General features: G+C 34.3%; 1 protein-coding gene across 34 annotated transcripts in view; it reads left to right on the forward strand.

Moving 5' to 3' along the window:
• PTPRD (protein tyrosine phosphatase receptor type D) overlaps positions 1–20,698 on the forward strand; it is a 1,154,377-nt gene that overhangs the window by 906,514 nt on the left and 227,165 nt on the right. For 21 of the 34 annotated variants that reach the window (XM_085567659.1, XM_085567666.1, XM_085567665.1 and 18 more), the window contains 2 exons: positions 10,376–10,524; positions 14,592–14,733. In XM_085567659.1, the coding sequence (XP_085423785.1) occupies positions 10,376–10,524; positions 14,592–14,733 (291 nt within the window). The remainder of the gene's footprint in view (positions 1–10,375; positions 10,525–14,591; positions 14,734–20,698) is intronic. The other 13 variants (XM_085567664.1, XM_085567670.1, XM_085567672.1 and 10 more) reach the window with 1 other exon arrangement.

Genomic DNA, 20,698 nt, shown 5'->3' on the forward strand with positions numbered 1-20,698 from the left:
TGTGAGCTCATTTCCTTAGAGAAAAGAGTGTTAATTAAACCAACAATTTGAAATACTGTTATGCAGAGGACTGCAGTTTTCCAAGGCTAATAAGTTTTTCAAATAGCTACTGATTTCTACTGACACTTCAAATTCAGATTTGAGTGAGGTTTGTTTGTTAATTTTTGTCGTCTTTGCCCTGATAGTAGCGTCACCCGTGTAGTAAGTAGATAAGACTTAAACTGGAACATTTCATTCAATGTATGAGCACAAATCCCTGCACAAATTTTGTAAATACAGTGGTAGTAACAACTGTAATACTCCTCCCTATGCTTTCTGAAATAATCTAAGTAGTATAATCCTGGAATTAAGTAAATTGAGGCATGGAGGTTAAGTAATTTGCCTGAAGCTAAACAGCAAGCAATTAACAGAGATGGGATTAGAATTACAAAGTTTTGGCTGTCAGCCCTCTCTTCTGTCCAGGAGCCAGCTGCCACTTTCAGTGCTTCTGGCTTCCAGTTCTGTCTTTTGAGACTAAACTTCAGTGAATTTGTTTTCTTCATATTGCTTAGATATGAACTTAAAAGGAAAGCAAGACTAGGACTGATGATATTTTTTAAAAATTATTGTTATAGTAGTTGTAAAGACCTATCTGCCTTTACAATAAAGAAATAAAGAATGAAATCCTTGTTGGTAGTAATGTTTTAGTAATTTCTACTTTTCTTTTAAAGATAGGCATGAATCATGCTTTCTAATTACAACAGATTTCAGAGTGAAAATCTCTATGACAGGTCAAATGTAATTTTTTTTCTTTATGTATTTTAAGAAAAAGGGTTTTATTGTGTCCTACAAAGTCTTATGCCCTTCTTTTAATAGCATGTTCTTGACTGATTACCAGATATAGGTAGTGTTATGATTTCTTGGTATCTCTTTTTAAAAGAATAAATGTATGTTAAAGACACAGGAATGGAAAATACAATTATTGAGAGATAGATGAGATAGATATAAGCTAGGCATGGCACTACAGGTTTATCTTAGATATATCCCTAACCAGTGAAAATTATATTAAAAATCACTCTAGTAACCTGACTAACCATGCAAGATTCTTGTAAAGCAAGTGCAATGCTACATGGATGTACAAGATATCAAATAATTGTATTTTCAGTGATTTCAGGTAGTGGGTAGCAGAATAGATGTCATTGTATAAAGTGCTATTACGTATCAGAATTAAAATAGAAATCAACTTCTAGTGATTACCAGTTTATGTGGTGATATGTGTCTTTTGGTTATGTTTCTGCTTTTTAATAACATATGTGATCTGGCAACACCTCTGTTGTGCATATTTTTGTATGAGGTTTTAGTTCTCATATTCTCACATGCTTCAATATGCTTCAGATCTGTGCTGGCATAACTTTACTAGAGACAATCTGGAGCAAATTTAGTAGAGGTTCATGGCGCAGATGAACCTTGAGCACCTTATGACTAGTATTTCTCGCATTTTTGCAGTGCATTGTCCTTAATGACAACAAAATGGGGTTGCTATTTACAACAGGATCTATACACAGGAGGACTCTGAAAAAATACTGCCAGTATAAATACGTTCTAATCAGTGCTTTTATGTCTGCATAGCCATATCCCAGAGCAGGCTGCTTGTGCCATGCTAACCATACTGATATATTGTAAGTGACTTGTAGGCAAGGAACTGGGACAATCCGCTGGGGCCTTTAGTCACTGAATCTTTTTTAATATCTATAAACAGTTTTCTGACCTAGTTTATGAATGCCTGCTTCTGTGTCAGCCATGCATCATCCTATGGGCTATGCTAACCTGTCTTACAGTACAGCTGAAGGTGGGCTGCATTGCATAGCTCACAGAGCTTGTTGGCAAGAGGAGGATATATTCTGTCTACTTTGCTGGACATCTAATTTAGGTTGCATATAAATTATCTTTGTAGGTAAATGGTAAATATTGGTGTATAATTAATAGAAGGAGGTGGTGTTGATCAAGTTTTGGGATAAAGCAGGGCAACTTAGTAAGAAGGAAAGAGATTTATGAGTCTCTCCTAACTAGGTTTTTTAATTATTATTACTTTATAATAGCCTTAATGATACTGTCTTTTTTTTTTACCGGTTTAGCTCAATAAATTATGCTTATGTCAAGTCATGTCATCTCTTAATGCTCTTCTGCAAGTAGAAAGTCATCTTGAACCCCTTAATTCTCCATATTGCATATGTTCATATGGGCTGTGAGATTTGATTAGACACAAGCATACTTCTGCTTGAATAGGAATTACGAGAATTTGCTTATGTGGATGCCTTGTCAAGCATTAACACTGAATCATATTAGTATGTAGAGTCAGTATTATTACTAGATAGTTGATTTTGCTTTCACAGTCAGTAATCAGCATAAGTGGCAAGGTATGCATTTTGTTATTTTTAGATAAATAAAATATAACTGGAAGTTTCACTTTGTTGTTACAGTGCCCCAGTTTTATGCTTCTGCATTTTGGTACCTGTATTTTGAGTGTTTTAGTAAGACTGAAATGCTTCTAAAGGTCATCTCTCTAGACATAACCCAGATATTCCAAGTCCCTAATTGAAACTTGTAGTGTCTCATTTATTCCTACCTTTCTCTTGGAGCAAAACTCTTCTGGAAAAAGAGATCAGCTTGCCTGGCATTTTCAAATTCACTGCTTTTACTTTGCACATTGAAAAGGAGTGTCAGCTCTCAGTTACCAAATAATTCATATGCAGTCTGCAGACATTAAAATTTGAAAAAGGAGCAGTAGAGAGCTTTGAAGCAGAATTTCCTTTTGTTAAATTAGTGAATATGACAAGGTTATGTAATATTCCTGGGGGATAAAGTGGTGCACGTCACTAACCTTTTAGATTCAAGAGGCTTCATGCTTTTTATTTGCTGCTGAAAGAAGGCTTAGTACTGGATTTACTAACAAGGTCCTCTCTCTAACTCAGGTAAATTAAGTTCCACCTAGCTTTTACAGATACCTTTGTGATTAATACTCTGTATATACACAAGCTTATACCTATTTTGTTTTGTAATGTGCATTTGAACATGTGCTGATTTATAACTTAAAAGCATATCTGCAGTTGAGTTAATATCATGAAGAGTGGGTTAATAGTGCTGGAATTCCTATAGGCATGGGGGAAAAAAAAGGGAGAATTCTTGCTTTTGTATGCTTTTACTGGATAGTGTGTATTACTTAGTCATCTTTCAATCATTACTTAGCATCTTTCAATGCTCAGGTTAGTCAAATACTAGAACCAAACATCCTGATTATCTTTTCTTGAACTCTAGCGTAAACCAGGGTTTTTGTGTAGAAAAAACTGAAGGGACCATTAAGTAAGTAAGGGAAGATTTAGAAGTAAGTGTATACCACTTTCATTTTCTTTAGCAGTATTTAAATGAAGGCTAAATTTTGTATTTAAGCTACTCCATATGTAGTACTGATAGGGTACATATGTGTGCCCAACTTGAGGAATAAAGGCAAGAGGGCATGGGTATGGGAGCAGGCCTGGCTCTGGGAGGTTTCTCCTTTAGTTTGATAATTTATGAGGCTGACTGTGATAGCTTGTAAGCCCTGTCTTCCTGTTAGGCTTAGCACAGTGTTGCTCTGATAGGGCAGTAGTTAATGGTTGGCCCAAGTTTTGCGCTAAATGTGCCAAAATTTCATCATGAAACCAGCTTAAATTCTTAGCCGGTTGCCTGCAACAGTTTAAATAGAAACAGAACAGCAATATATACTTCTTCAGCTTTTTACTTCAAATATAAATGTATTGGTCTATACTGTTAGTAAAAGGCTTTTTTTCACAGTTTTTTTCTCATTAGTTCTTCAAATCTGTGAAAGCCTTTTTCATTCTCTCAGTTATTATAAGCTAAAAATGAACATGTGTGTGTGAATGATATTAGTTAGCAAATAAACGTCTGCTACTGTCTGTGTTAGTTCATATACCTCCCATGTCCCTAGGGCTCAGATAATGTCTGTCTCTAAAAAAGCATACATAATCCACAATGAAATGAGCTGGTAACAAGGTTTGCAGAGCTTAGAGGTACGCATTAAATGTGTGCTATTTCAACATTAGACCTTTTGGAAAATGTAACCTACCTATTCTACTTGTGCGACCTTACTTGTAAGTCTATAATTTGACTTTGTATTTCAGGAAGGAATGAACCAAATGCTCAGCCTACTACACTGACACTGCACATTGCATGAAATTTGAAAATATAAAAGATAGGGTTGACTTTTGATATTTTCGTTGAGACATCAGCAAGTGACACTTTTATTTTTTTGAGCTGCTTATTAAATCTGTAGGGTGGGTATGTTCTGGCAGATTGAAGGCTGGGAACTGGAGATTACTGCTAAATTGGAAAAATAACCCCAAAAAAACAACCAGAAACCTCTCTCAAAGACCAGTCCTTTGTTCTGACTGCTTTTGCTTTTAGAAGAATACATGTTACAGAAAGAAGGTGGGGTGATGATTGTATTTCAATTATATTATCAAGATTTTATGACTATTGTAGGGGCCAAATTTTTAAGAGAATGCTATGATGCCTGTAAAGTAAAATTGCTTGATTTCTTTTACCTAGACTTTTGGGAAACACTTGTTTATACCTAGAAATAGTTTCTGGGAACCAAAGGGATCAAAATTTTCAGCTGGACTTCATTGGCACAGCTGGAATGCATTTAAAAGTTGAAAGATACAAACCCAATAATTTTTATTCACAGGATAATAAAACCATTCCGCTGCTCAGAGTATGATGACATCTGAAGATTGTTTTTGCTATTCTTCTTGGTGAAGGATGTTAAGGCAGGAGCAATTTCAAGACATTCACAGTGAGAAACAGAAAAATTTCACAGCTTGTGACTGACAGACAAGGGCTTTCAGGAACATACTACTTGTTAACTTAGAAGCTTCTTTATGTAGATTAAATTAATACAAATTATTTATTGTCCTTATAGAAATAAAAACTAATTATCTTTTCTCACATAGCCAGTGTGCAGATCCTCTGTAAGTGCAGGTTAGAATTAAGGTGAAACAATTGTGAAATGATCAGTCTAACTAATTTCACAAATTATTACTAATGAGTAAATTAGCTGTTAATTTTGTATGAAAGGGTGTTTTAAAATTCCTACTTAATTTTCTATTAAGTACTATGTATATATATATATATATATATATAAAATAGTTTTTTAATATATTAACTACTGGTGGAGTTGTGAAAATAATAACAAGTCATGTAATTTGTAATGTATCAATACAGTATCAGTCTGTGATTATGTGCAAGATTGCCTATTTGTTCAGTTTTACCTGGACAGGACTCTTCACCAGCATCACCATCATTACATAGGAACCAGTATATGACCTTTTTATTTAGAATATATAACATTATCTCAAGTCTGTTAAATACAGTGAATGTTGCAAAATGGGGAATGGGGTAAATAAAGGTGGTGTTTTGGTTTGGTTTGGAGCATCAGAAATTTCTGAGCGTCTAATTTGACATGGGAAGAATCACTACAAAAATTTTCATTTATAGTGAGTCCATTTGCATACCCCCTGAAACTATACTAAGCGAAAATTGTTTTTGTGACTGTATGTGCACCAGACCACATTGTTTACTCTGCTGTCAACCTACATTTCTGAGTCTGAGCTGAAAACATTTTTTCAGAACCATTGCAATTGTCATCTTACAACTTTTATTGGTACAAAATGAGTCTTTATAACTCAAAAAGTTACTGTTATTTTTAAGGAGTCTCCTCAAATATGTGTGAATTTATAAGCAAATGAGGCATTTGAAATAAGTATCTTTGCATTTTTATTTTTTTCTGATGTCTTTATTCACCCTTGCTATATATGCCTAGAAAGGACACAATATTATATGATTTTAGGCTATTTTTATTCTGACCTAGTAAACTTTTTCATATTCAGGCATATGATGAAATTTAGTCCTAAATTCAATTATTTTATACTAGGAACTTTCATACACCTCAAACAGAGAATCTAGAAACAAATATCAGGGTCTGCATCCTCTGTGTATCTTGTGCATAGTATGTTCACATGCTCAGCTAGCTGTAGTTGGACTGCAGACATCCTATTAGCTCTCACGTTAAAGAAGGTGAAGTCTTATCCTCATATTCACCTTTTCATAGAGGAGTACGTCCATAAAAATGTCTTTAGACAAGAATAGTTCACAGTAGCTGTGGAAAAAAGGGGGCTGAAGTAGTAATTTCAAAAGTATTTTGTCAGTCATTTTATTTGAGTGCAGACAAAAAGTATTACATATCCTTAAGTACAGCGCAGAGAACAGAACAGCAACTTTAAAACAGATAATTCTATAACATGATGAAATGTGAATAAATTAATTCCGTTCACTATTTCAGAATTCTACTTAAACTTTAGAAAGTCAATGTAGAGGCGCAGAAGGGAAGAAAAAAATGTCTTATGCTTGTGCCAAGATATTCAAATGTTCCAATCAAAATGAGTTATTTTAGTGTCACTTTAAAAATATATTCTATGGAGCCATAATGTGCAAAAAATCTCCACTTCTATTTGGATAGTGGTAAACTGTCTCTCATTTCAGAAGTTCTTGTGCCCCCTGAGGGGACAGCTTGACTGTTCATTGAAGCAGCAGCCTAATTTCTATGGGGTTAAACTCTGCAAAACAAATAAATGCAAGCTCAGTGTGTTAAGGGTGACCTAGCAATAAATTCAATTTTCCATTGTATATTAAGAGTGTAATTTGCAGCAGTTTAATAGTTGTCACTTCGGCTTCTCAAGAGTCCCAGCAAGAAGTGCGTACCAAGTAAGCGATGGTGGGAGCCCTGTGCTCATGATTAATAAAGCTTCTTCAAAAGTCCATGTAACGGGTATCTCCCACTGATTTTTTTTTTTTTTTTGGCTTGACAAGGTATAAAAATTCAATATTAGTATCGGTATCTGGTATATAAACAAAACATACTGGCCTTGTTCTTGCATTTAAAAGGTAATACTGCAGCAATTTTTATGATGCCCTTAAGAGAATTTAAGTGCAGAAATAGGAGATGCTGATTTTAAGTGAATTTCACTTATTTTATTTTAATTACACTTCTGTTGTTTTAACTGCATATATTGATGTTACCAAAGAGAGTTCCAAAAGTGCTGAAAGACTCTGGTATCAGCTGGTAACATATTACATCTTACTTTTTTGGCAGATTTAATTGCAGTGGAAGGTTTCCATATAGGTTGTTGCTGTGCTTAATGAACTGTGTTGTGGAGAGATTTTCTTGAACTATGTATGGCTGTTGTTAAGGGAGATCGAAAATAGTTGTCAGTTCTCAATCAAAATTGCCCTCCATGTTAATAAGCACAACTATGTGTGCAGTTTAATTGTGTTTGCTGTCAGAGTGCTTAGCAGCTTAGGTCACAATCAATGTCAAGAAACTGACAACATTAATTGTGGAGATAATTTGTGTCAAACCTTAATTAACAACCTTTATAAAGATAAAGGCAACAAATACTACTTTTCACTATTGCTTCTGCTGGGTTATGATTTTACATACCCTACACTGATGGTAGTTGCTTTATATGTAACAAGATGAACATTTTGATAGAGTAATAAAAAGGGGATTGCATAGTATTTACCTCTCTCCATGGTAGATAATTTTATAAATTTATTTATGTTCTAAGAATAATTTATCTTCTCTGATATCATATGATACTTGAAAAATAACTGACTTACTTCCAATATTAAGTATTGAAGGAGAGTTGTGGCAGTGTTTTTTATAGCATTTACTTACTTAATGTAGGAAGAAGCTTTGACCAAATAAATACATTTTTCAGCTAGGTTATGGTCTAAGTGGAAAACAAAGATCACCCCAATTCCTTGGCTTGTGAAGTTTTTTTATTGATGTAGATAATATTAATCACACCATATAAGAAAGTGGATTTTATATGCATCCTTAAAACTTTGTTTTCCTTGAAAAATGTCCACAGATTGAAAAAATGCATCATTATGTACAAAAAAATGCATTATTTTGTACATCATTATGCCCTTGTTTTCTGTCTAATGCTACATTGGCTAATAAACAAAAGATTTACTAATTGTTGATCTAGCAAAAATTCACACAGGATGGCAAAAATACTGTTGTTCAGGTAGCTGGAGCTATTTTAAGTATTCAGCCGTATTTCTGCAACTCCATGATGTTGGTAATAATGTTCTGTAGAAACCAGTATGCAGGTTTTTTAAGGAGTTGTAGCAGCTATACTTCTATAGTCCTTCACCAGATTTTGGACAGTTCTGCATAAGAAATTGCTGGAAAACTGGCTGTACCCCTTAGAGAAGTGAGGTTTGGTGAAAGGTTTTTAATTTAATTTATTGCTACTTATGCTATTTGCTGCCTATGAGCTAATATACAGAATTACTGTGTGCTCTTGGACTTCCTCATGTATTTCTCTTTCAGTGGTTTGAGTTCTAACAGTAAATTCACAGAATGTAAAAGAACAAATTAAAGGAGAACGGCAGCGTGTCATTTTTCAGTTGCAACTTGTGCCACAGAATGTCAGTATATCAGATTCACTCAAGTCTCTTTAGGTATCACAGTGCTGAGTTAAAACAAAAAGGGTTCAAAGAGAGCTGTTTTGCTGAAACCCAGATGCTCTTCATCAGAATATATTTTTGTCTTTTTTGTGGTTCAAACATAAGGCCTGTGGCTTGGGAAAGGTTCTATAGTTTTTTCACATAAAGTGTGAAAAAAAAAAACAACCTTTTAGTTTTTTCACTTAAAGTGTATTTTATTTGCTAAAATTTTGGCAATTTTTAACATCAGAGAAGTTCTTTCATAATTTCCCCATGGCAATAGTAGTACACTGTTTTGCTGAGATGTGCTCTTGAATTTTGGTTTAGGTAGATTTTTGCCAGTAAATTAGCAGAGTGGATACTTCTAGGACCCTTGAGCATTCTGAATTGCTAAAAACTAACACACATTTTCTTGACATGTCTATTAAAGAAAGAGCATGCAGATTTTCAGGAGCCTTATATTTTTTTTTAATGCCCTTTCCTTACATTAGGAATAGGGTAAAAATTCCCCCTTATGTCATTTGTAAAATGGCATCTTGGCATTTAAAACTGTTTCAGGATTTCTTCCAGTGTTGCATACAGTATTCTGCTGTTACATCCAGTAGTCTGATGAGTTTCTTACATTCAAATAAACATGCTGACAGGAAATGGTGCCTATGGAATGAACAGTTTTGCAGAGTAAGGGGTTAGACATCAGAACTAAAGAACAGCAATGCAGGAATAAAATCTAGTAGAGTACAGGTACATACCTGTCAGAACTAAGAGAGGAAAGTGAAGAAAAAGGGAAGAGGTAGGAAACGTAAAGGAGCTGACTGCTGATATATGAAGATGAGAAAAAAAATTAATTGCAACAGATGGTATAGAGCATCTACTATGGAAGGTGGCTTCATAGCAATGACCTGGGGTTTTTTCTACTTACCCACATCATATAATTTAAACTATTATCTGAAGGTGTATTTAGAAACTGTTTTGCTAAGAAAGATAATTCTGTAAAGATTACAGAATTTAAAAATATTTTGTAATTGTTTAGGTGAAATCTTACAGCTTTTGATATTTTGTATTTAGAACTCATGCATTGTTTTGGTCTAAATTTGAAAAACTTGTCTCACCACAAGTGAAATAATAATTTCAATTTATTGTAACAGAAATGAAGAGGAAAAAATGAATTAAAATGTCATTTCATACTTTCAAAATTGCTTCTCCAATTCTCTCCCTCTCTTGTGGTTACAGTAGTTAGATATTTTTTTAGTTCTCCTTTCTAACATAGTAGAATTTGGGAGTCAACAGGAGCTATACACAAAAATTTACCCAAGCATACATTTCTCTTCTGATATAGTCCTTTTTGCCTGGATTCTTAATACATAATAATTTACCTCCACCATGCAAAATTACAAATGCTTTCTTCTAAATGTCACTGATTTTAATGTCTTAAAGGTGAGCATCCTGTTTTCATGACACCCTGTGATCACAGCATCAAGTAGCTAATCATGATATTATTCCAGTTGATTGATGAGCTCATTTTGCAACAGAAGTCAAATTGTTTTTTTTTTATTTATAATGGTGATAAAATGTAACATGTGATCTTGCTATTCCAATGCCATCATATTTTGGTTTTAATACAAATTTCAGTAGTAAAATCTGTAAATATTGTCTTGACCTTTTAAGGTTTTTAAAATAATGCTTTCTCATTCAGATGAATGGTATCACTAGAGAAACAAAGCTTTTTCTTTTTTGTTATCTTGAAATCTTGATGTGACTTCTTAAAAATTTATGTTTACTGCTTGGTTAATTGGGTAATTTTTTTTTGTTTGTTTGTTTGTTTCAGCACCACCAAAGTTTACAAGAACTCCTGTTGACCAGACAGGGGTTTCAGGAGGAGTTGCCTCATTCATCTGCCAAGCCACAGGAGATCCAAGACCTAAAATTGTCTGGAACAAAAAAGGAAAGAAAGTCAGCAATCAGAGATTTGAGGTATTAGGTCCATTGTTCTGTTCCTCTGAAAAACATTTTATTCCAACCTTGTTTTTAATTCCACTATGTGTGCTTTATTAACGGTGATTTAGCAAAATAAAATTGACTATCAGGGATAATTTGTTGGGAATACTCTAGTAAGTTTTTAATTCTGAAAACCGTTTCTGCGTAGAATGATTAAAGAGAAACTGCTAATGCTGTTTCTAAGCTGGCATGGTGGAACTGAGGAGCTCTGTGGTGCCCCAGTTCAGTTTGCTGAAGGCTCATGAAGAAGCTGGCAGGGACATGAGCTGAGCTGTGGCTGTCTCCAGAGAGCAAACCACCTCCTTTTGTGAGAAGGTGCGTCGAGCAGGCCTAGGCTTTGGATGCTTCTGCTGCCAGTTCCTTACCCCTTTTGAGTAAGGAGATGAAAGAGGCACTGTAGTTTCTGCTGCTGAAGAGGAAGGGTAAAAACTTGCTTGCTTTTGATATTTTTCTTAACAATAAATTATAAAAAGGCTTGGAGGAAGATGTTCCTCTCCACAACCTTCAGTTAAAGGAAACAGTGAAAATAGTCTGCTCCAAGGATTCTTATTATCTGGGGGAAATAAGAAAACAAGTATTATTCCCCTTTTTTAGTGGCAAGAATAATTAATGTCAAATATGGATTGACCTTTAACATGGAGAAAAAATGCAGAAAGTGTGAGAAAGCTTTTAGAAGAGATCTCAAAACTGGCACTAAGAGTGTACAATTGTCTCTTAAATGTTTTCAGTGTTAGATATCAGACTTCTGTTTGCTTAAAAACAACTGTTCAAAGATTAATGATTTATATATAAAATGGTTGTGAAATGCATTTTATGAGAAAATTATCTAACATATAGTTATTAACAACCAACTGAATATTAAAGTCCTCTGTATTAATTTTGATTTGCATTTGTGAAGATTGCTTATCCTGGTTTTCAGGTTAGCTTCTTTTAGAAGAGCTGCATTTCTTCTATAAACCAAATTTATTTTCTTGATTTTTGGTTCAATAAATATATAAAGACATCGGGATTCATTCATTAACCATTATAATTTCTGAGTTCAACAAACAAAACCATTAATTTAAATGCTACCTCCAAGTGCCAAAAACTGTTTGCACTTTGCAGAGCATATGTAAAGCTGTAATTGGCTAGAGGGATTAATATAGAAATTTTATCATAAATTTTACACAATTTATCCTCTTCTGTTCGCAGAATTTTCACTCAAAGTGAATTCTAAACAGAGAAAGATAGTGCATGTATATGTTTACTTTGTGTTATTCTGCAATATGTCATGATTTATTTCCTTAATATATTGCTTTCTAGGGACCTGTGTATCTGTTTTTAGGGAGAATAAGCAAATATAAAGTAGTTCTATTTCCATAGAAATTATTTACATGTAACTATAAAAAATACCTTGAAATGTTTTAAAAATGCCTTTAGTAAACTGTTGAATAAACAGTATAGCCAAGTAAGATGGAGTGTATTTTGAACAAATAGATGACACTTGCCAAATGTTTTATAATTTTTATCATGTCCGCTGAGCAGAGCAGTTACAAAGTGTGCATACCAAATCATTATTTGAAACAGCTTTTCTTCCTATTCAAAGTAAGACCATTAATTCATGCCACAGAATCTGTAAATAAGAAAAGAACAACAGTATAAAGGAGATTCAAAAAATGCATATGAAACATTGGGGAAACAAGAAATGTCATGGGATTTTCAGCTGAATCAGTAAGAGAATATTTAGTTTGGTTTCTTTCACATTAATATTTTGTATATTTCTCTGAGTTATTTAATTATGATAGACATCAAAATGTTTTACCTGAACACCTGTCTTCATATAGTAAATGCAGCTGGAAAGGATTCTAGTCGTCCATCTTATCCACATGCTTTCCCAGGGATGCTGGGGATTATTTTGTTGTAATTCAGTAAACTTGCACAGTCTCATAAAGGGTTTCATGAAACTTATCATGATTATTTGTTCCCAGTGTGAAAACAGAACTCTTGCTGGAACTTGATGCATGGAGCAACTGGGGAACAAGTAGTTTATTTCCTCTCTCTTGACTGTCCATATATTTGAAGACTATTGTCATTGCAATGTCTTGCTCACCAACTAATTATCCCAATTTATTGATGATCGTAGTGAAAGCTGGGCATTGCTTCTGAAATTAAAATATACAGTAAGACTTCAAGGGTCTTCTCTATTAATCTTTCAGCTTTTATTTATATTATAGATATAGACTCTGAATGAGGATCCTTTTTTCTCTTCCTTCAAATGAATTCAAATAATAGGAATTACAAAAATCTCCTTTAAATTGCTGAGAAGTCCATCTCAGAAGAACTTAAAAAACCCCCAGAAAACTGAAAAATAAAAAGTTGAAAATTATGTCATTCCACCCTCTGTGCAAAAATGCTTTTATTAAAAAATCTCTGTCATAAAAAAATTAAAATCTCATTCAGTAGATGAGGAAGAGTTAGGAATTAACTAGCTGTGGTATGCAGGAAAAGGAAGAATTCATCACATTAAAAATAAATCCCATTTATGATACATATTTTTGCGACACCGGACTTGAAAATTAATCTCTGCAATATTTACCCAACCCAGTCTGCTACAATTGTTTTCAGTGTCTATCCAGATACATTTACTCAGCGTTTAGGTGAACAATAGTAATTACTCTTTTTTAAGTATGTCTGTGAGTATTCAAGTCCTGTGCTCGCATTTGTTGTCTATAAATTGTTAGTCTGACTGCTTAAAGACTTAGAAATTTTTGTTTCCCTTGTAAATACAAATTTATTGAGAATTCTAGATATTCTTTTAATTGTCCTAACATCAGGTGGATATTTTGTTTTATCTGGATTGGTTTAAGATGGCTTTACTGGAAGAACAAGTAATATACATCTTGTGGGCTAACAAACAAATTCAGTATCAAAAAAACACTGGGTTTTTATCTTACTTTCACATCTCCCAGTGCTTAGTAGAAACTGAGCAATTCCTAAAATGAAAATAGTGAGATACAGGGCATATTTACCATAATTTCTAACCCCAGAGTTTATAGCTCTCTTCTGTCAACATGTACAGCGTTCTTACAGGTTGCTTATGTGAAAATGGGACAAAAGAGGACAAATAGAGGTGCAGAGAGATATCTGTAGATATCTGTAAATCACTTTGTGCATGTATATATGGATTATGGACAGATGCTAATTGTTTTGTAGAGGAAAACGAAACAAAAAATTGGTTATAAGTGCCATTTATCTGATGGTAATACTGATATCTCTTAGTGATTTTAAAAATTTCTTTTTAAAAAAGTAGATTAAAGAGATTACTGCTATTACTTAATTACTATGAAGGTTTTTCCAGAACCTACAAAATGTTGCAGTACTCACCAATATTTGATGTGATTCTGACTTCAGATCATGAAGGAAATAAGATCAGTTCAGTGAATTTTCTCATAAAAATGTTATAACTTCTTGTGTGAATACTGAAATTTTAAAACTAAATCTTATTTAGACTCCTAAATGATTTCTTTGTTGGACAAATTTACTTATTTTGTAGGTTAAATCCAAAGCTAAACTGAGTCATCCTGTTTGGTTCAGAAATTGCAGACAATTATTAACTTTGGAGCCAAATGAGCGAGTGAGCTGCACTCAGTGAGTAGAGAGGGAATATAGCTGGCAACAATTAAAATTAATGTAACTGTCATTTAAAGGTAAAGTAATCGAGAGCTATTGGTGGTGAACTTCAGAATAAGAGAGCGTTAAGTCACATTTTTTCTTAGACCTCTTGTTTTCTGGCTTGTTTTTTTTTTGTTTGTTTGTTCATTTGTTTTTTGTCCTGTATTTCTTGAAGCTATATTAAAGTGCCCACTGAGTACTCACTGAACAGCAACATATGTTCCAAGTATGGCCACTTAAACATTTTCCCATATGACTGGAATTTGGTACATAAATTTGAGAAATGAACCTGTCTTTGGTGACTTGAATACCAGCAGGCCACTATTCATGAACAGATTAGTTGAGGGATAGGTATTTGTAACAACATCTGTGACAGCTTTTGTTTCCTTTTATAGGTAATAGAGTTTGATGATGGATCTGGATCAGTTCTCAGAATACAACCACTGCGCACACCCCGAGATGAAGCTATTTATGAATGTGTGGCTTCCAACACTGTTGGCGAAATAAGCGTGTCCACAAGACTAACTGTTTTACGTGGTAAGTCCTTTCTAAACCTACCCAATTCACTTCATAGAGCTCAAAGTACTACATTGTAAAGCAGAGGATCCTCTCTGGCAGAGGTAAATATAGTTCTTTTCAAATGGACCTCACTATAGTCCCAATGCTATTCATTATAAACTTTTTAAAAACATACTCTACTACAGTGTTTGTGACTTTTGACCATAAAATGGTAATGTGAGCATGTAGGGTATGACAGATTAGACTGAAGAAAAGAAGAAATAAGTGAAACAGGAGTGCTATACACAACAGGTTATCAATTACTACTCCAGCCAAGCACTTTATGAATGCATTTGTCTCACATTTTAGTGCTGCCCTGGGTATCTTATCTTTGATCAATCAGCATTTAAACAGAAATTTGCTCAATTAACAGTGACCTTGAAAAGTTGCATGAACAGTTTTTGGATGAGGTTAAGCTGCTGCAAAATTTCTCCCACAAGAGGCAATCATAAAAAAGATGAAGGCTTCTTCCACTTCAGATATATGTCACCTGAACTGTATTACTTCAATAAGAAGATTTTGAAAACAGGATTCAATGTTTTCAATTCCGTCAGGGGTGAGGATATTAATGTACTGCCAAGCCTACTGTCTAGATAATACTCAGGGGAGAAAATACTAGTAGTCAAACGACCTGAACATTTTGTTTTGTCACCTGGAAATGAATAGACACTTGGATTTGGAGACGCTTCATGAAATACCACACTCTTCAGTTTGCAGGGCTGGCTTTATGACTGAAAATTACTGTCTTGTATTTTGATATTACATGGCATTACAAGGTTTACAGAATTACTACATGCCTGTTTATAGGAATAGAAGATGATTAAACAGCTGTACAACATTTAGAAGAAAATTTGTAGAATGTGTAATTACAATATATTTTTTTCTTGATCCTGTTTTCCAAACACTGTAGGGTGACAGGAAGATTTCTTTTCTCGTGTTATTCTCTGAAGTTCGATTTTTACTAGGAAAAAAGTTCTATCATTTTATTACCTATTTTGATTATTACAGATAGTCTTGACATTAATGTTGGAGACAGCTAGCAACACTATGTACATATATATCAAAAATTAACCCTAAGGACACACTTTTTTTTTTTCTTAGAGGATATCTGATGTCAACAAAACTTTTCAGTATTTAAAATTATTACCTCTAATGGCATGTTTGTTCCTTATATTATCTTTTAAAATTCTTACCAGTCTAGCCAATGAAAACAGGAAGATTGATAGATTGGTGTTTTAACAGCACATAGACCTGTTCTTAACTCCCTTAGATAAGGTTTTTCCTTTATTAACTGGTAGGAGGACTTTTTATATACAGTTTCCACATTGTTGAAAATGAACATAAAATGACATTTTCTATTCCATTACAAATTTTGCAAACTAAAGGGAGATTGGGAGGCAGATCAAGGAAAAGCAAAAAACAGCATGAAAACTCAGGTGGAAGTAATATTCTTTGTCTTCATAGTTTCTTGGAATATATTTACAAGACCACTGGTCATGAAATGTGTATGCATGTGTTTTGAAAGAGAAGGCTCTAAACTGAAGTGCTCATTTTGGCTTTTGTAGAGAATTAACAGCTCTCATATGTCTCTACCAAGAACCACAGCAGTTGCAAAAGATAGAGGGGGTGTCTGAGTGTCAGAACTGACTGACTGTACAATGTGGTCTCTTTCTTTACAAGTCCTATTGATTATTAATAATTTTTTTGTAACACGTGTGTAGCTTTGCTGCCTATTTTTTCGTTGATAGTAAGAGCAATAATAGTGGCTCAGTGCCTACTTCTGACAACACTAATATTGCATCCTATTTTAAAAGCAATACATAATGATATGCATATGCAAATGACTAATAAAAAAATCTTATTGGTTATGAAGTTAAAATGAAAATAAATTTCAATTTAAATTAATTTTTTAAATTAAAACCAATGAAATATAAAGATTGAGAATTTTATCCAACGATAATACATATGGCTTTTGCAACTGCAAAAATATGTTTGCCCCAGGAGTAGATTTTTATGGATTTAATCTGAAACTGGGAATTTACGAGAACTCGTGAACATACTGTGACTGTGGATTTAGATAAAGGGGTAATGTCATAGAAAGCAAGGAGCCTGCAGAGAAAAAGGGCATTAGTAAGAAGTTTTGATGGGGTTAAAATTTGAATTGCTAAAAATACAATAGTTTGCTGTATTACTTCCCAAGACACGGCATAATTCAGTGCTAAGGGCATTAGCCTGGAAGATAATTCTATTATTGCAAAGCCTTTACTTTGCAAACTTACACAAATCTTAACTTTGTGCAGTCTGCAACAGTGGAAAACTGTTGTTTTGGAAAAATACTTCATTGATGATGCCTTTTTGGGAAAGACTGCCTCTGCCTCACATAACTGCTGTAGGAATAAATATATAGATGTCAACAGGAATTAACAAGATTTAATGAAATACAAAACAGAATAGAGTGAGCTGGAGCTGTGGTTGCTTATGCTTTTCTCATCCCTATGGTATGTATGTGATTCTGCATTACATAAGTTATATGGCCAGAAAATGTCTATATGGCTTTCATATGTTCTTTTAATTGTTCTGCAATGGTTCTATCACAGACCTGCTTGTCATTTGTGCCTCTTGAGAGATGTCACCCAGAGGTGGAAATCAGATTTTACTCACAACTCAGCCTACAAGTTTTGCAACCGTAATACAGAATATCAGTGAAATCAGGATAATTCCAAGAGCGAAGTGTCTATCTACATTCATTTTGTTTGATTTTTTCTTTCACAAATCCCAGATTTACTGCTACAAATAATTTCTGCAGCACGGAACAGCAACATTTTTTCTGATATGTCTGTGTCTTTACAGCTAAATTTGTCAGTTTTGCTCTGTGCCTGTGTAGAGTAACACATATAGTTCCATGCATTACAGATGCTACCATGTTATGTTAGATTCCCATACTATGACCAATTTTTAGTATTTAGTTCAAAAATAATTATGAATACAAATAAAGTTTTAGCTTCTAGGTGTTAGAAATCTACAGTATGAGAAGGAAGAAGGGCAGAAAAGGCAACTACAGATGATAACATTTCAAGGCCTTATCACAGACAAAATATTGGATCCTTTTTTCTTTTACTAGAGTAAATCAGGAAACACTCCAGGCTAAACTTGCACTTGTTAGGCTAAATATCGTGAGAGTATGGATCAAGAATGAATGTCTGAGATAACTGGAAACTCCTTTTGATTTTCTGTAAAGAAGTTGGCTGCTTTCCATGATGGATTCACCCATATGAAAACATTGAACTTGAAGGGAAACAAGGCTTGAAAAGAGAAGTCTGAAAGTTGACTGCTGGAGACAGGCAGAGAAGATGAGTCAATACTATTTATTTTGGAAGTTTTTGTTTTGAAAGTTTGTGCTGAGAACCATAAGAGTTGAACAGTGCTTTGATTCTTCTATTTATCAGAGCTTAATACACATGCCTTTCTAGCCAAGAATATCAATGATGTCCTGGGGGGCATTAGAAGGAGCATTGCCAGAAGGTTGAGGAAAGTGATCTTCCTCCTCTACTCAGCCCTAGTGAGGCCACATCAGGAGTTTTGTGTCCATTTCTGGACTCCTCAGTAAAAGAGACACGTGGAGCTCCTGGAGCAAATCCTGCAAAGATCTACAAAGATGATGAGGGGACTTGAGCATCTCTTTTGTGAGGAAAGACTTGAGGAAATGGTCATGTTTAACCTGGAGAAGAGACAAGTGAGAGGGGACCTTATCAGTGTCTATAAGTGGAAGGAATGTGCAAAGAAGATGGACCAGGCTCTTCTCAGTTATGCCAAGCAAAAGGACAAGAGGCAACAGGAAGAAAAACTGATGCACAGATATCTGAATATTAAGAGCTGCTTTAGTGTGGAGGTAACTGTGCACTGCAGCAGATCCAAAGAGATTGTGGACTCTCCCTCACTGGGGGTATCCAGGAACTGTCTGAACGTAATCCTGTGCAATGTGTTCTCAGCTGACCATGTTTGAGAAGGGTAAAGGTTACACTAGGTGATCCCACTGCAGTGCCTTTCAACCCTATGTATTTTGTGATCCATGTATAATCAATGAAAAGCAACAAAGTGTACCATCTTCCTATACTCCCCAGACATCAGAGATGAAATAGCTTTCCTTTTTGCTGTCCATTAATTTCACATTAAAGCCACCTAAATCTAGTTTTAGGTCTTGCAAATGGCAGATATCAAACATTTTCCCTAATTCTAGAACAAGAGTTCTAGTGTCATATACAAGTCTATATTTTTTTTTCATGAAGAAGGAAATAGGTGCTTTCTTCTAGTTAAGAAGGCAGCAGCAATTTTATTCAGTTAATTTTCAGGAATCCCAGTTTTCATTTTAATTTTTTTTTATTCTTATTTCTTTATAAAGTTTTGTCAACACCGTTAGGGCATGAAGAATCCTTTTCTTCTACTAGGTGTATGAGTAAAGCACAGATGTGCACAGCTTTTAAGTAAAAATGTAGAGCACAATATGTATATTATAATGTTGCTCCTGTTTGCTCTGTTTTTCTTTTTGTCTGGAAAGTAAAGAGAGAAACTACAACAGGGCATTTATGCAGAAAGCAGTTTGTTTGTCTTGACCCACAATTTTCTCTTACTCTTCTTGATTGTATTAACTTGATTGTATATCAGTATTTCTGTAATGCAGAGTATTAATACAATACTCTGCATTACAGAAATACTGATATACAGCTTTGGTGTACCACAGGCAGTATATAAGCCTGAAAGAAGTAAAATTTCTGGGGGAAGTGGTTATTCCTTTTTATAATATTAGAAACTGATCAATTTAATGCCAAACATTCACTGCTGCATAAAATGAAATTAAAAAAAAAAAAAGAGAAATATTTACTGCATAGTGTTTCCCTGTCCATTGATACACACAGATACTGAGATAATTATGAGAGATTTTTATGAGACTCTTAAGAAGTGCACAACATTTCTACATAAAAATAGAATACAACACCTAAAGTAGACAAAAGCAACCAAACAAACTAAAAAGACCCAAAGACCCCAAAATTATTCCAAATCAGAGATGATAAATCCAAGGTATTACAGTTTTTGTTTCTGTTGCTAGCAATAGATTCAACAATAATAGAAGCTCATTTCTGTATTTTCACTTTACCTGGTAGTACTGAAATGAGAAGGAGCTATTATGAAGTAACTTGTCATCTGGGACAGCTATCTTAGAGGGCATAGGAATTAGACAAATGGAGTGGCAGGGCTCTAGTGTTGGAAAATGTGCAGTGGGATGTCTCTCATTTCTAGACAAATGGGAGGAAGGACTGTACATATTCTGGATATTAGCTGCACAGTAGGAGAAATTTACTGTGTTTCAGCTGGAACTGTATAAATTATGTACACCAGTGTTTATCTGAAACTGTTTGCTGTATAGTCACAGTGATTAATGCTAGTATGACAGGCTTTTGAAAGTGGAATGAAGAGAAGTAAGGGAACTAAGAAAATACCTGTACATGAGATTAATACACTGGAAAGACATTTATCTCAATCATATATTGCATGATAAGACTTCTGAAGAGCCAAAGGAGTATCATTCCCCAAAACTTCATGAATTTTCAGTGGTCATGCTATGTATAGCACTTTGTGACCAGGGCTAGCATGTTCATTACAGCCCTATTTTTATTAAGCCTCTTTTTGAAGAGGAATGTTATTCCTGCTGAGAAAATGCTTCTTTACAGTTTATGTTGTCAAGCCTCTCCTGGGTAGCTGTGCAGGGAGGATTAAGAAACAAAACATCGCTGCTTGAAAATCACACACTAGGATTTTGTGAAATAGTAAAACAAAAGGACAGGTAGCCAATATAACTTCAGCTTAAAAAACCCCTTACAGACAGTTACAGAATGGTATGCAGATACCTTGGAATGGCTTATGAAATAGTACAGACTTAGAAATATCT

This window comes from Lonchura striata, chromosome Z (assembly GCF_050655825.1).
Source record: "Lonchura striata isolate lonStrDom1 chromosome Z, ASM5065582v1, whole genome shotgun sequence".
In the NCBI taxonomy this organism is placed as follows: Eukaryota; Metazoa; Chordata; class Aves; order Passeriformes; family Estrildidae; genus Lonchura; species Lonchura striata.